The 17,068-nt window shown below is 41.4% G+C and overlaps 2 protein-coding genes across 7 annotated transcripts in view; one reads left to right on the forward strand and one right to left on the reverse strand.

The window, feature by feature from the left end:
- LOC124612255 (actin-related protein 6) overlaps window positions 1-15,938 on the reverse strand; it is a 112,267-nt gene extending 96,329 nt beyond the window's left edge. For 3 of the 6 annotated variants that reach the window (XM_047140341.1, XM_047140343.1, XM_047140338.1), the window contains exon 1: window positions 15,769-15,922. Coding sequence is in view for 2 of the 6 variants with exons in the window: in XM_047140337.1 (XP_046996293.1) it covers window positions 15,769-15,845 (77 nt within the window). In the remaining 4 variants the exon portion in view is untranslated. Of the gene's footprint in view, window positions 1-15,581; window positions 15,601-15,768 lie in introns of those variants that run through there. The other 3 variants (XM_047140337.1, XM_047140339.1, XM_047140340.1) reach the window with 3 other exon arrangements.
- A 3-nt stretch (window positions 15,939-15,941) lies between these two features.
- LOC124612254 (conserved oligomeric Golgi complex subunit 6) overlaps window positions 15,942-17,068 on the forward strand; it is a 111,799-nt gene continuing 110,672 nt past the window's right edge. Inside the window, exon 1 of the mRNA XM_047140336.1 lies at window positions 15,942-16,295. Coding sequence (XP_046996292.1) covers window positions 16,053-16,295 — 243 coding nt within the window. The 5' untranslated portion in view covers window positions 15,942-16,052. The remainder of the gene's footprint in view (window positions 16,296-17,068) is intronic.

Here is a 17,068-nt window from a genome sequence, read left to right on the forward strand (position 1 = left end):
TCAGTATGTCTTCTTCCGCCATGGGAATCTGGAGGTACACTGTTTTACAGGCAATAACGCTGAATATTTTGGCGCCGGTTAACATTTGAATGAAGTCTTGTACATTACAGACTGGATAACTGTCTATAATACTTCGAACATTGGGCCTTCAGTAGTTGCCACACAGGCACCATGATTTGTCTTTCTTTAAAACGAGCTTTCTAGGGGATGTCCAGGGACTGTCTGACTGGCAGACAATGCCTGCCTCCATTGGTTTGCTCATGGCTGCCTTCGCCCCTGACTAAGGCATCTCGTGGTTGTACAGCTGCCAGGTGTTACTACACAGGGAGCTATGGTTGTTTGGGTAAGCACAAGGCGCTCTGCAACTGCTACCCTCCTGAACAAATCTGCTATGGAACCAACAGTATCACTTAGACATCGAAGGGGCAGTGGTGGACAGCATTGTTCTCTGAAGTGGCATCTGTTAGTAAATAGTGCAGTGCCTTAGGGAGGGGGTGGATGTGAGCATATTCGCTGTGCCATTCAGAGCATATTTGCTGTGTCATTCAGCAATTAATATCCATCAGCAGCGAACAGTGTGGCAGTGGGAGGGGGTCCAGGCTGGACTGACCAGAGTTGGCTGACCTCGCACATGTTGTAGCTGTATGGAACAGAGGCAGTGATGGCAGCCTGCGGCAAGTAGGGGAGCTCGGGCCAGCTCGGCGGTAGTCAATCAGCCTCGGTCGCATTGTAGCCAAGCGGGGCAATGGCCTTGCTGACTTCAAAGTAGCTGTTAATGAGAGTACAAGGCAGCTCCAGGGAAGGAACTCGATTCACGAGGTGAAGTGTGGCATCAAGGGGGTCATCCTCATGCAACAGCATTGCAGTCTGGAGGTTTGCGGGAAGTTTCAATAGCCACAGTGTCCAGACCATGCCAGGCATCAGTATTGGGTCAATCTGCACCTACAGGCATTGCCAGAATGAGGATTGTGGGTTGTCTCCAAGAGTTTATTTCTGCATAACTATGTATAGCTGCTATTCTGGGGAGTACGAGAGGCAATGGAGCAGCAGAGCCTTAGTTGTCCCATATTTGTTGTGAGTGGGTGCTGCCAGAAATAGGTCACTGATTATGTCTGTGTCATCCCCAAGTTGGCTGAGTAAGATCCTAAATCTTGCATCGTCATTGACAATCCCACTGGCGGACATCAAACACTCACTTAGTCAACCATACTGCCGGAAGGTCGGTATGGCATGACGTCAGTTTAAAACTAGGCTGGGTGGTATGGAGACTCACCGTGGATTGTACATGCAAGACCAACCCAAGCACGCCATTGACTGACGCAGCCGTGACATCAGACATTGGTCGGTGCGATTAATGCTGCAGAAGTTCAAGCCTGCAAAGCATGTTCGCACTGTACACTAAATGCACCCAAGACCCAAGGTGTGTGACGCTGGTTAGGTTATGCACGGTATGCAGCGCAGGAGGTGCAACTGGAATGAGTGTGACATCACTGTTCAATGCACCGAGACCACTTTTGAGCAGAATGAACAGTGCAGAAATAGTTGTCACATAAAATTCAGACAATGTGGCGGGACTGGCCATCATAATTTAGAGTCTATACATTGGAGCAGACAGCGGCAGTATTATTTGACAGTCCATTGTCAATGCGCTGGAAATGCACCATTAGGAGCATCCGTACAGCAATGTGGCTGGAGAATATCACTTGAAAAGTTGTGGAAAGATCCAGAAGTCTGCGGACAGGCACAGGAGCCATAATAGAGGAAAATCTAGGAACATGTGAGATAACAGCTGCAGGATACCCTAAACAGAGTGCCATTGTTTGTTGTTCCCCTTGTCATTTCTTCTATCTAAAACACTGCCTGAAGTTCCTCTAGTCCAGATCAAACATTACATTGTACATTGTCACACAGTATGGGTGTATCACATCGTGGCTAAATATCCTTGGTGGCATTGCTGATGCGGAGAGATGATGCAGTGAACAATGGCAGCATTGTTGAATACCCAACCAGCATGGCAGATTTGCACAATATCACAGCACAGTGCTGTAAATGGGGGCACCAATACAGGAAGTGCAGTACCAGTGGGAGAGCCTAAGTAACAACGGTACACATGGTGTGGCAGACAAGTCCTAAATTAATTTTGCTGGACAGAATTACATCGTGGTCTACACTGGTCAGAGGTTCGTCACCTAAAGTGTCACAGATATTATTGTTCAATCTACTGCACAGAGCAGCGATGTTCATTTTGTCAGTCAGAGGCGACACACAGTCCCTATGTTGCTACAGGATTTTACAAACGTGTTTAGGCCCACAAAATGTACCCTTGAATGTAATTTTGTCATAGGGATAGTTGAGCCATAGCTTAACTATCTCCATCCTGAGAGTCACAAGTGTCACTTTCACCATTTAATTCCAAGTGTTTCTTTATAGGTTATGTATGCAACTAAGCAAACTGCTACAGAACAAAAATAAGGTTCCAACTGCAAGTCTTTCCTTCTCATCCTCTCCCATAAGTCTCCCAGAATTCTGAATGACTTTTCTAAACTGTAACTCGTTCCCTAAACTTCTTTAGTCCTTTCCCTTCACCCGTCTTCCTTCACCTTCAACTCTTCTGCCAGAAGAAGGAGCCACTGGCTCAAAATGCTTGTGAAAGTTAAATCCTTTAGTGTGTCTGTTCCCCTACTGCCACTTGGGGAGTAGATTTTTTTTTGTCCATTTATATTATATTATAATTAATTGATTATTTTTATTGTTGAATATTTATGCAGCTTTTTTCAGATAGTACTTCGTTATAGATAACTGCATCACCTGCAAGAAGCCTCATTTTACTATTAATATTGCCTGTGAGGTCATTAATATAATACATAACAAGCAAGAGTCCCAACACACTTCCTGAGGCACACCCGTAGCTTTTTCTACATCTGATAATGACTCTGTGGGAGTCGCCAGCGGAACATCCGTAGACGCACAGTGAAAGATAGCATTATTCTGTGGCGGTGCGCACAAGGGACAAATTGTTTATTCTTTGATTATATATATAATAGTTCTGTTGTTATTGATTCAATGTTAATATGAGCTTTTCATTGCAATAAAAAAATAAAATATTATAGCCTAACTACTTCGTGAGTCTTTCTGAAGATTGTAATAAGTAGTATGTGGCTAAAGTGGTGACCCCCGTATAAAGAATTTCGTTGTAGATGAACAAATGTAGCCCAGTTCAATTTCGTCTACCAGGAGATCGGCGAGTCCGCGTGGCACACAGTGTTAAGGATCGGCGCGAAGTTTTGCTAAAGAACATTGAGGAATTACGACGCGAGATTGAAGAACAAGAAAACGCTGTGTTGAATTTTTCTCCACCATCAAGTAATGGCCTTTCGACAGAGAACAGTAGCAAGATAAAATTACGCCCACCGCAGTTCATACCTAATAAACCTGAACTGTGGCTTGCAATGCTTGATCTGACTTTCCACCATCATGGCATTGTAAATGAAGAGACAAAATTTATGATCGCCGTTAGTGCGCTTGACAATAAAACAGCAACAATCAGTGCAGATATAATACTTCAGCCGCCTGCCATGCAAAAGTATATGCGTTTTAAGCAGTTACTCATTGAGCGACTACGTCGGTCGGTGGAACAATGTATCCAGCAAGTATTGCACGGTGAAGAGAGAGGAGATAAGTCACCTTCGGAATTTTGGCGGCACCTGCGAAGTTTAGTCAAAGACACCGAGTTGTCAGATACGACACTGAAACATGTATGGCGTGTGCAGTTGCCAGAGGCAGTTAGAACAGCTGTGGCGCTCTGACGCACAAGATATCTCGTCGTTGATCTCATTAGCCGACAAGGGCTACACCTCGTTAGACGCAGTGCATACGTTGACAGTGATGTTCGGACAACAGTACAGACTCACAGGAAACGGTGGCGATACGATGACGCCAACAGCCGGACATTTCTCAACAACTGGATGACCTACGAAAACAAGTTGAGGGATTGAAGCAGAAGATATTGACGTTGCTCGGAGGCAAGACAGGCACAAACAAGAAGAGCAAGGATGACGACATTGTGTCTAAGGAGCGTATCTGCTGGTACCATCGACGATTCGGAAGCAAAGCGACATGCTGCACATCACCCTGCAATCACCCAAATGGTGACAGCGGCCAGCGTTAGGCGCCGCCGGTCGCGAGTTCGAGCACCAGCGCCTGCTGTTGACAAGGGGCAGCTACGGGTGTGTAACTTTTCTTCTTTACCTTCACTGTCCCATCGGCTGTTTGTTACAGACATTAAGTCTGGCCATGCTTATCTACTAGACTCAGGTTTGGACGTTAGTGCATTTCTTGTTAGAAACTGTGATGTGAAGCTCCCTCCATCTCAGTCAAAACTCACAGCAGCAAACCAGATGTTGATAGCGGCTTATGGAAAACGTCAGATACAGGTAGACCTCGAGTTCCATGAAAGTTTACCAAGGGCTTTCGTAAGTGCCGATGTGTCAGACGCAATATTGGGTGCAGATTTCTTGTTTCATTATGCACTTGAGGTATCTATTAGCTCAGTGAGCATTTGACGGGGGACACAGTGCATTAGATGCATCCTGGGATGAATCCCTATGTCCACATCTGACTGCAGACAAGTAGCAAACTGTGAATCCATGTCTGGTGGGCATACAATAAAGCACAATATGGTACATCACATCAGGACTACACCCGGTCAAGAAGTGTCTAAACGCCCACGCCGGTTAGCTCCGGATCGTTCCGCTACAGCGAAGGCAGAGTTCGAAGAATTATTAAGCTCGGGAATTGTCCGTAGATCCGACAGTCCGTGGTCATCGCCACTTCACCTCGTAAAGAAGAAAGATGGGTCTTGGAGACTATGCGGAGATTACAAGGCACTAAATACTCGTACCATCCCCGATCGTTATCAGATACCACATACCAGGGATTTTACGCACACAATTGCAGGCGCAACCATTTTTAGTGCCACTGATTTGCAAAAAAAGCGTATCACCAGATACCGGTCGCACCTGCTGCTATACCGAAGATGGCTGTCACAACACCATTCGGTTTATTCGAATACCTCCGTATGCCGTTGGGGTTAAAAAAATGCGGCACAAACTTGGCAGCGTTTCATTGACGAAGTCCTCAAAGATTTACGATATTGCTTCATGTACCTCGATGACATCTTGGTTTTTTCGTTGTCTGAGGAATTGCACGAACTACATCTAAGGACTGTTTACTAATGTATTGAGGCATATGGCATTTCGGTCAATGAATCAAAGTGTTTACTTCGACGACGTCAGGTGCCATTCTTGGGCTACTCAGTGACAGCAGCCGGTATCAGCCCACTGCAAGACAAACTCGACCTTATCGAAGAGATGACTCGCCCCATCGACTATCGCCAATTACGCCGGTTTCTTGGAGCAGTTAACTTCCACAGACAACATCTGCCTAATGCGGTGGCCATTCAAGCACCTTTGATGTCAGCACTAATCGGCAATGATGCAGTAGGCAAACGACCTTTACAGTAGACATCAGAGATACAGATAGCATTCGACAAGATCAAAACCTGTCTACATCAGGCAATAATGTTGGCACATCCGGTTCCTCAAGCTCGACTGGCAATTGTTGTGGATGTGAGCCAGCAGGCAATAGGTGCAGCTCTACACCAGAAGGTGGGAAACAATTGGCAGCTCCTAGGTTTCTTCTCCCGCAAGCTTTCATCATCGAAAGTAAAATGGAGTGCCTATGATAGGGAGCTACTGGCAATTTATGAAGCCATCAGACATTTCCGACCACAAGTAGAAGGCAAACCATTCACTGTTTTCACAGACCACTAGCCAATTACCTTCACCTTCAGTAAGAACAAGGATGGTTGCTCACCACGACAATTTAGACAACTAGAGTTTATCGCCCAGTTTACGACAGACCTGCAGCACATAAAAGGAGTTCAGAATGTTGTGGCAGATTTCCTGTCTAGGTTGGAAACAATCTCTCAGACTATTGAATACAAGGAAATAGCTGCAGCACAGGAAACAGACCAGCAACTAGCTAAATTCTCTCGTGATAGTACATCCGGGCTACACTTGCAACAAATACAACCTACGGATGAACACTTCAGAGTTTGGTGTGACGTATCGCAAGGAAAACAGAGACCGTTCGTACCTGAGAGACTGCAACAACAATTATTTGATACCATCCATCGACTGGCTCATCCGGGAATAAACGTCAGCATCAAACTAATGACACAGATTCGTGTGGCCCGGTATAAATAGAGACTGCCGTAATTGGGCAAAAACGTGCCAGGACTGTCAGAGGGCCAAGGTGGTACAACATGTGCACAAAGCAGCAGGAAACTTCCCACTTACCACACAATGCTTCACACATGTGCACCTGGACATTGTGGGTCCACTTTTGCCGTCAGGAGGATACCGTTATCTCTTCACTGCGGTGGACCGCTTCACCAGATGGGCTGAGGTGATTCCGTTATCGGATATTTCAGCAGAAACGGTGGCACGCGTATTGCTTTCATCTTGGATCGCACGTTTCGGCAGCCCTTTACATGTCACCACAGACCAGGGGTGTCAGTTTGAATCGACGTTGTTCTCAGAATTGGCCAACCTCTGCAGGTTACAACATCATCGCACCGCAGTGTACCACCCAGCGAGCAATGGGATGGTGGAACGCTGGCATAGAACATTAAAAGCTGCATTAATGTGCCATGCACAATCTTGGTCGTCAGCGTTACCACTAGTTTTGTTGGGCCTACGCACAGCATTGAAAACGGATTTAGGGACATCCACCGCAGAATTGGTTTATGGTGAACCTTTAAGACTGCCTGCAGAATTCTTCACCGATAAAGAGGGGGCACGACAGACCGAATTGCCATTTACATTGCAAATGGTACGCAAGCATATGGCCAGACTTTGCCCATCTCCTGTCTCGAGACATCGAGCGGTAAATACGTTCGTGCACAAAGATCTATGCTCATGTACACATGTGATGCTACGGACGGACGCTGTCAAGTCACCGCTGCAGCCTCCATATTCAGAAGGATACCGTTATCTCCTCACTGCGGTGGACCGCTTCACCAGATGGGCAGAGGCGATTCTGTTATCGGATATTTCAGCAGAGAAGCCAGAGATAAATTCTGCCGAAATTTTTACAAAGGCACAGGTGGTGTTTAGAAAGGATAGATTGCATGCGACCCGTGGTGGCATGTTTGTCGCTGTTAGTAGTACTTTATCCTGTAGTGCGGTAGCAGTGGATAGTTCCTGTGAATTATTATGGGTGGAGGTTACACTCAACAACCGAGCTAGGTTAATAATTGGCTCCTTTTACTGACCTCCCGACTCGGCAGCATTAGTGGCAGAACAACTGAGAGAGAATCTGGAATACATTTCACATAAATTTTCTCAGCATGTTATAGTCTTAGGTGGAGATTTCAATTTACCAGATATAGACTGGGACACTTAGATGTTCAGGACGGGTGGTAGGGACAGAGCATCGAGTGACATTATACTGAGTGCACTATCCGAAAATTACCTCGAGCAATTAAACAGTGAACCGACTCATGGAGATAACATCTTGGACCTACTGATAACAAACAGACCCGAACTTTTCGACTCTGTAAGTGCAGAACAGGGAATCAGTGATCATAAGGCCATTGTAGCATCTCTGAATATGGAAGTTAACATGAATATAAAAAAAGGGAGGAAGGTTTATCTGTTTAGCAAGAGTAATAGAAGGCAGATTTCAGACTACCTAACAGATCAAAACGAAAATTTCTGTTCTGACACTGACAATGTTGAGTGTTTATGGAAAAAGTTCTAGGCAATCGTAAAATGCGTTTTAGACAGGTACGTGCCGAGTAAAACTGTGAAGGACGGGAAAAACCCACCGTGGTTCAACAAAAAAGTTAGGAAACTACTGCGAAAGCAAAGAGAGCTTCACTGTAAGTTTAAACGCAGCCAAAACCTCTGACAAACAGAAGCTAAACGATGTCAAAGTTAGCGTAAGGAGGGCTATGCGTGAAGCGTTCAGTGAATTCGAAAGTAAAATTCTATGTACAGACTTGACAGAAAATACTAGGAAGTTCTGGTCTTACGTTAAATCAGTAAGTGGCTCAAAACAGCATATCCAGACACTCCGGGATGATGATGGCATTGAAACGGAGGATGACGCGCGTAAAGCTGAAATAGTAAACACCTTTTTCCAAAGCTGTTTCACAGAGGAAGACCGCACTGCAGTTCCTTCTCTAAATCCTCGCACAAACGAAAAAATGGCTGACATCGAAATAAGTGTACAAGGAATAGAAAAGCTACTGGAATCACTCAACAGAGGAAAGTCCACTGGACCTGACGGGATACCAATTTGATTCTACACAGAGTACGCAAAAGAACTTGCCCCCCTTCTAACAGCCGTGTACAGCAAGTCTCTAGAGGAGCGGAAGGTTCCAAATGATTGGAAAAGAGCACAGGTAGTCCCAGGCTTCAAGAAGGGCCGCCGAGCAGATGCGCAAAACTATAGACCTATATCTCTGACATCGATCTGTTGTAGAATTTTAGAACATGTTTTTTGCTCGAGTATCATGTCGTTTTTGGAAACCCAGAATCTACTCTGTAGGAATCAACATGGATTCCGGAAACAGAGATCGTGTGAGACCCAACTCGCTTTATTTGTTCATGAGACCCAGAAAATATTAGATACAGGCTCCCAGGTAGATGCTGTTTTCCTTGACTTCCGGAAGGCGTTAGATACAGTTCTGCACTGTCGCCTGATAAACAAAGTAAGAGCCTACGGAATATCAGACCAGCTGTGTGGCTGGATTGAAGAATTTTTAGCAAACAGAACACAGCATGTTGTTATCAATGGAGAGACGTCTACAGACGTTAAAGTAACCTCTGGCGTGCCACAGGGGAGTGTTATGGGACCATTACTTGTCACAATATATATAAATGACCTAGTAGATAGTGTCGGAAGTTCCATGCGGCTTTTCGCGGATGATGCTGTAGTATACAGAGAAGTTGCAGCATTAGAAAATTGTAGCTAAATGCAGGAAGATCTGCAGCGGATAGGCACTTGGTGCAGGGAGTGGCAACTGACCCTTAACATAGACAAATGTAATGTATTGCGAATACATAGAAAGAAGGATCCTTTATTGTATGATTACATGATAGCAGAACAAACACTGGTAGCAGTTACTTCTGTAAAATATCTGGGAGTATGCGTGCGGAACGATTTGAAGTGGAATGATCATATAAAATTAATTGTTGGTAAGGCGGGTACCAGGTTGAGATTCATTGGGAGAGTCCTTAGAAAATGTAGTCCATCAACAAAGGAGGTGGCTTACAAAACACTCGTTCGACCTATACTTGAGTATTGCTCATCAGTGTGGGATCCGTACCAGATCAAGTTGACGGAAGAGATAGAGAAGATCCAAAGAAGAGCGGCGTGTTTCATCACAGGGTTATTTGGTAAGCGTGATAGCGTTACGGAGATGTTCAGCAAACTCAAGTGGCAGACTCTGCAAGAGAGGCGCTCTGTATCGCGGTGTAGCTCGCTCGCCAGGTTTCGAGAGGGTGCGTTTCTGGATGAGGTATCAAATATATTGCTTCCCCCTACTTATACCTCCCGAGGAGATCACGAATGTAAAATTAGAGAGATTAGAGCATGCACGGAGGCTTTCAGACAGTCGTTCTTCCTGCAAACCATACGCGACTGGAACAGAAAAGGGCGGTAATGACAGTGGCACGTAAAGTGCCCTCCGCCACCCACCGTTAGGTGGCTTGCGGAGTATAAATGTAGATGTAGATTCTGGACCTTACAGAGTGCTCTCACAGGATGAAGATACCATGCAGATAGATCCAAATGGAAAGAGTCAAGTGGTATCATTGGAATGGCTCAAACCTGCACATATGTTACCGACTGAAGAGGGCACAGAGGTCAGGCACCAAGCGCCACCTTCCACACCACTGGACCAGGATGACACCACCTCACCGCCACAAGAGGAAGCTGTACCGTCACTACCAGCAACAGAAGCTGAAGAAGTTCAACCAATGCCTTCAGTACACACAAGAGCTGGGCATCGGGTGAAATATAAATACCCCTACATTCCCGGAGCTCCGCTCTATCGGAGGGGGGCTGTGTGGGAGTCGCCAGCAGAACATCCGTAGATGCACAGTGAAGAATAGCATTATTCTGTGGCGGTGCGCACAAGGGACAGATTGTCTATTCTTTGATTATATATAATAGTTCTGTTGTTATTGATTCAATGTTAATATGAGCTTTTCGTTGCAATTAAAAAAAAAAAAATTATAGCCTAACAACTTCGTGAGTCTTTCTGAAGATTGAAATAAGTAGTACGTGGCTAAAACTCGCCATCCAAGATAACATGCTGTGTCCTCCGTACCTAAAAGTCATCAACCCAGTCACAAATTTCACTTGATACCCCTTATGATTGTACTTTTGACAATAAGCATAGGTATGGTACTTAGTCAAATGCTTTTCAGAAATCAAGAAATACTGCATCTACCTCAAAGTCTTAATCCAAAGCTTTAAGTATGTCACACGAGAAAAGTGCAAGTTGGATTTCATATGATCGGTGTCTTTGGAATCCATGTTGGTTGACATTTAGGTCATTCTGTTCAAGATACCTCATTATGTTTGAACTCAGAATAAAGATTTCACAGTAATCAATGTCAAGGATACTGGATGGTAGTTTTGTGGATCACTTCTACTAACCTTCTTGTAGCCAGGTGTTACGTGTGCTTCTTATTAAAAACTGGGCATGGTTTTTTGTTCGAGGGATGTATGATAGATTATAGTTAGAAGTAGGGCTAACTCAGCCGTGACTTCAGTATAGAATCAGACAGGGACTCCATTGGTTCTTGGAGCCTTATTCAGTTTTAACAATTTCAGCTGTTTCTCAACACCATTGACACTAATACTTATCATTCATCTTTTCAGTGGTACAAGGTTTAAACTGGAGCAGTTCTCCAGGGTTTCCCTTTGTAAAGGAACATTTGAAATTGGAGTTAAGCATTTCTGTACCATAACAGTTCTCCAAACATTATCATCATGGTAATAGCGTGCTGAAGTTTGGAGGATGTAGGTTCAAATCCTATTTTAGCACCCTGTTTCAGATCTGAAAAGTTTATAAAGAAGGGCTCTAAGTTTCGTCCGAGAAAATTTTGAGCAATGTAATAGTATCACTGCCATCACAACGAAACTGACATGGAACTCACTGGAAAGCCACAGAAAAATTTAAAGATTAGTTAACGTGTATTAGGTGGTTGTAGACTGTAGTGTGTGGGCTAATATGAAGAAGTAGTTGAATATGGGGTATGACAGAGGTTTGACCATTCCCATTAAACTAATGGGCAATTCCATGTCAAATCAACAAGTGCTACAACCTGACCCTCTCAGATTTTTTGAAATTAAGTATGCATATATTACTCTTAAATCATGACACAAATTAATTTTTTCACATTTTTCTGACGAAAAGTTACCAAGTAATGGACCTTCAAAAATTGAAAAGACGACAAATTTTTGACTCGCGGAACAATGTTGTTTCCTTTACAACTCGTGTTCTAATTAAACTAGAATAATAAAATTTACTTAATTGGAAAGCTCTTTTGAAGAGCTTTTGTATGATACCAAACATCATTAGTTTAATATACATACACAAATTGTTACAAAAAAAAAATTGTTGAATTTACCGACTTTTGAAAAACTGTATTTTTAAAAGTCTCAAAAAAATATATATGAAAGATACACTTTACATCTACATATTCTGAAAGTTTCAACTTGGGATGAGCATGGGATCACTATCAAAAGCAATTTCACGTTAAGGGTGGTGCTTTAAAAATTCGTAAAAACTAATTTATTTTAGATATTAGGCCTACTTCTCACCAGCTGTATGTTGTTGTAAAATGTGGAAATTAAAAATAACTTATAATTGACAAAAGAACATGTTTTATGCTTCTGTAATTAATAAATACAAAATGAAAAATTTAAAAAAATATAAATACAAAATGAAAAAAAAACACAGGAAGATGAGTGCCTGAGATCAGACCTAAATTCAGTTAGTAATTACTATTATTTACAAATAGGCATCCTATTAGTCCACTTCTTCATACTTCGAGCTAATCAGTCTGTTGCACATAAACATTTCTGCACTGGATAACTTAGTCCTATATGTTCACCCTGTAGCAGTTTGAGGGCTCACGATTGCCACTACTTCCTTACTGCTTATGGAAAGAATGTCTGGATGACTCGAACTGTCCACATCTTTTACATTTCCATGTGGATGAAAGAAACTAAGTGTGATTTCATCCTTCTCCTGATTTTTTTCAAGTACACAGGTTAACCATCAGAGTCCATTATAATCACAAGCAACATATCCTCTTATGCTTTTGAACGGTATTGTATCACTGTCAGAAACTGTCACCAGTTCAATTTTACTATCACCAGAGTCTGAATACACTTTTGTTATTATTTTGTCCTTGCTAAATGGAATAAAAGTGTGAAGTTTCTGTGTCCCTACAATTTTGCAGCATTTCTCAAATCTCTCCATAAGTTTCATTTCTTCATTTTTGTAATCTTCTTTTGTAGCATACTTGAAGTTCATTGCTTCTATGTTATCCTTGGCAAACATATAAAGCTGTTTTGGTGTCATTATTTGATCACTGTATGGCCTTTGCAGACTTGCTCGAGCTGCAAGTCGTTTAACTGTTCCACCAACACCATCACTAGTTCCCTTCCCATGCGAGGTGGCTGAAAAATGCCATTCAGCTTCAGTTTGGAAATCTTCTTCATGATGGCACAGGTTGATAATGTTCTTCCTATTTTTATAATGAGCTGCTGCTCCATCAGAAAAATAATATATTTTTCTTGGTTTTCTACCGAATTTAACAGTCAGGAAGTCCATCAAGTACAATAGGAACAAATGCACAGCAACAGTGTCACGTGTTAGGCATTCTGATATGATTACAAGACTTGTGTGCTCGAGTTTGTTCCCATCCTTGTAATAAGAAACAATGGGATGAATCGTTGCTTGCATGTTTGTCCGGTAATAGCCTTGAACTTCGTCCTGGATAACAAAAGAGTAATTCTCAGAAAAGTTAGATCGCTAAGACCTTGCCTTCTTTAAGTTCATTTCTCAGTCTCTTTTCGAAGGTTGATTGTTGACTAGCAACAAATGAATGTCGTGTAAGCGATTTTAATTTATCAAAAAGCCAATCAATAAAGTTGTCAGATGATTTTGATTGTTTCTAGAGATGTGTGATCAATGGAAACCCATTGCTGATAAGTTATATTATCAATATCATTAGTATTCAACAAATCTTGTAATATGTCTTAAAATGTTTCTGGGCCAGAATTTACATTCACTAAAATTACAAGCAGGTAATGACGGATTACATACAACTCTTGCAATGCAGTCTTTGTAAGTTTTTATTGGATTATCTTCATACTTTTTCAGCTGAGGAATGTTACATTCAGTCAGCATGAATTTGAAGTTTTGATGGGCAGCACACACACACACACACACACACACACACACACACACACACAGTGTGTACCACTACTTCCAGCTAAAACACTATTTTTGGGATGTAGGTCTGCAAACTTCGAAAATCCAATGTGGAGCTCTGGGTGGTTGTCTTTAAAGTTCACATAAATTTCTTTCAAATTATTTAAAACTAGCCGTTTTTGTACTTGCAGTTTTTCTCCGTTATCTCTCACAAGCACAAAATCTTTTTTCCCAGGCATTGCCCTGCTTATCTCATCAGAACAATGAAAGTTTCTAACAAAATCAGCAGTTGTTTGATGAAGAGTCTTGCCAGGTTTTGGGTTTGGTGAAGACAAAATTCCCTTGGCCTTCACCAAATCTTTTACTCTTTGACCCATGTAATTTGTTACATTAAATTCATCTTGAAGCTTCTTAACACTCCAGCTTTTAGCTAAAATGGTAAGAATTTCCATCTGTTTACTTCGAGATGTACATGTACAAAATTTATCTTTTCGCTGACTGATCATCTCAGATTCTGCATGATCATGTACCTCTTCTTCTTTTCCGGAAGGAAGCAATAATAGCTTTGTTTGAATTGTTGAAGTTAATTTAATTAGTTTCTCCTTCAGATATCTTGCTTCAGAGTCGTTTCTTCTTAATTGGTGATCCACCAACGGACTGCAAAGAAGCATTCAACCTTACTAAGGCCCCACTTGCTGCAATGTCTTGTACATCACTATCACATAAAACCTTTTCATTTTCTTGTTTCACCACAGAATACAGTAGATCATCATCATTTTCTGTGCTAGACGTATCACAAATTTCTACGTGTGCAATTCTTTTAAGGAAGTTGTCACACACTTTTTGATTTAAAGTTAAGAAAGGTTTTCTTGCTATCATCCATTGTGAAACAGGTCGTAAGTTTTTCTTGTGGTTTTTGTGACCCTTTTCATTAAATGTATTACAGCACAAAGCTGAAATTTTAGGCACTTTATATTTCTCAAGTGAACAAACTAATTAAAAAAAATGTTTTTGAAGTTGAATGCCCCAGCTTTCTATATTCAACACTCCACAATATTACTTCTCTATTCCTGCCTCACAAAAAAAGAATGTGTGGGTCACTTTCAACAATAGGTGAAAATTGTATACAATATTAACCAGAGATAAAATACTGAATAGATTGCAGATAGTAAAACCAAAGAATCATTTTACATGTTATCTTTAAAATGAGAAATAGTTTCCTTTCCCCCCCCCCCCCCCCCCCCCCCCCCCCCCCGTGGTTTTACAGCTATCAATAAGTAGTTAGCACCAAAGTTTAATAAACAGTTATGCGTTTCAAAAGTACAATTTGTGGGCCATGTAACAAAATCTAACACTGTAATATTTTTATGTGTCGCAAAATAATAGAAATTCACCTAGGCCTATCAGACTGTGATTTTGGAGAATCGTGCTAAACGTAAAATTGCTTTTGATAGTGATCCCATGCTCATCCCAAGTTGAAACTTTCAGAATATATAGATGTAAAGTATCTTTCACATATATTTTTTTGAGAATTTTAAAAACACAGTTTTTCAAAATTCGATAAATTCAACAATGTTGTTTTTATAAACAATATATATATTAAACTAAAAGAGCTTTCTAATTAAGTAAATTTTATTGTTCTAGCTTAATTAGAACACGAGTTATAAAGAAAAAAAAAACATTGCTCCGCGAGTCGAAAATTTGTCATTTTTTTCAATTTTTGAAAGTCCATTACTCGGTAAATTTTTATCAGAAAAAGGTGAAAAAAATAATTTGTGGTACTATTTATGAGTACTATAGGCATCCTTAATTTCATTTAAATCCAAGAGGGTAAGGTTGAAAACGATGGTTTCATTTGTTGATTTGACTTGGAATGACCCTAATACACAACACTGCAACAATTCTGCGGACAAATTTTCAACAGTGCATGACGGGGAATGGGAATGAAAGTAAAGAAGTAGTTCATTGCAATTGTTGTTGTAACACGGAGAAACAATTTTCAGCGGTAATTTACATTCAATCCAGATATAATTTTGCTGAAATTTAGAAGTTTCACCGTTATTAATTCATCATAATGGATCTGCGTAATTAAATCGATGTTGACAAAAATTATGAACCGAAAACTAGTACTAAATCACATGAATTCAGACACCACTCTCACATGACAAACTTTGCAGTGCAAAAACGCTACGCACATGTCTACATCACGATTGAGAATATACAAATACTGAACAACCTAGTACCTTGGTTTCTCGCTATCCGAGAATTCTACTTTCGCGCTACATGCTCCATTATCCAATATATAAACACGATTTAACATTTTCCCCTACTCTCATCCAATCACTAGTTGATAATCGCACACCGCTCGCGCTCACACTCAGTTTGTCACCCAACTCAACAGTAAACACACAATTGTTTCCAGTCGCAGCGCTCCTTTGCTGTAGAAGTGGAACTAGTGGACGACAAAATACTGTCTGATGTTTTGATGCGTGGAAGCTGTAGCCGGGAGAATTTCTGACTTACGAATATGGTTTCTGTTATTAAAGAACCAACAACCGGCAGTGCGGGTGATAGTCATAATGAATCGGACAAGGCTGTAAATAATTTATTAGCAAGACGTTTATCTAAAATTTTAGACACTCGCTTGGAAAATGACAAAGATACACTCGAAGCATTGAAAGAACTGTCATCGTTCTTCACTGAGAATACTCTTAAAGCTAGGCGTAATTTAAGAAGTAAAATAGAAAAGAGGAGCTTGGCCATAAACGAAGTAAGTACTTAATTTTATTTGATTATCGCGTATGGAAATCATTTCACTGAACATAATGGAGTGTTGATATTGCTGAGAATTATTTAGCGAATCAGTTAACCCACGTCAGCAACATGTGATGTAAAAACTGATTCAGGTATTTTGACATTTCTTTGTAGGACAAATGTCGAAACTGGCTTTGTTAAACGAAAGTAAAATTATAGAGGCAATTGTTGTTGCAATCAAATAATCACCACCCAATCTGACCTAGACGTCACGCTAGGCCACAGATCAGTGTCTTACTACAGCCAAGACTTGAGAACACACACGTTCTAGCCCTTTTGTCAATTTGACACTTAGTTTTATTTTCATGTCAACAGAAAGTTCCAGCAGATTTTGTAAATTCTTTGGTTTGTTAATTATTTACGTACGTACATTCCGGAAAATATGAATTTGTAGAGAGTATGTATCTCTACCAACATACATATTCCACAAGCCACTCTATGGTGCATGGCAGAGGGCTTCTCGTACCACTACTCATTTCCTTTCCTTTTCCATTCACGAATGGACTGAGGGAAAAACAACTGTCTGTATGCCTGCATACAAGGTCTAATGTCTCATATTTTTGTGGTTGGTTGGTTGTCATTGATTTGGGGGGAAGGGACCAAATAGTGAGAACATCAGATTAGGGGAGGATGGAGAAGGAAGTAGGCCTTGCCCTTTTAAAGAATCCGTCCCAGCATTTGCCTGAAGCGCCTTAGAGAAATCACGTAAAATGTAAATCAGGATGGCTA

This window comes from Schistocerca americana, chromosome 4 (assembly GCF_021461395.2).
Source record: "Schistocerca americana isolate TAMUIC-IGC-003095 chromosome 4, iqSchAmer2.1, whole genome shotgun sequence".
Taxonomy (NCBI): domain Eukaryota; kingdom Metazoa; phylum Arthropoda; class Insecta; order Orthoptera; family Acrididae; genus Schistocerca; species Schistocerca americana.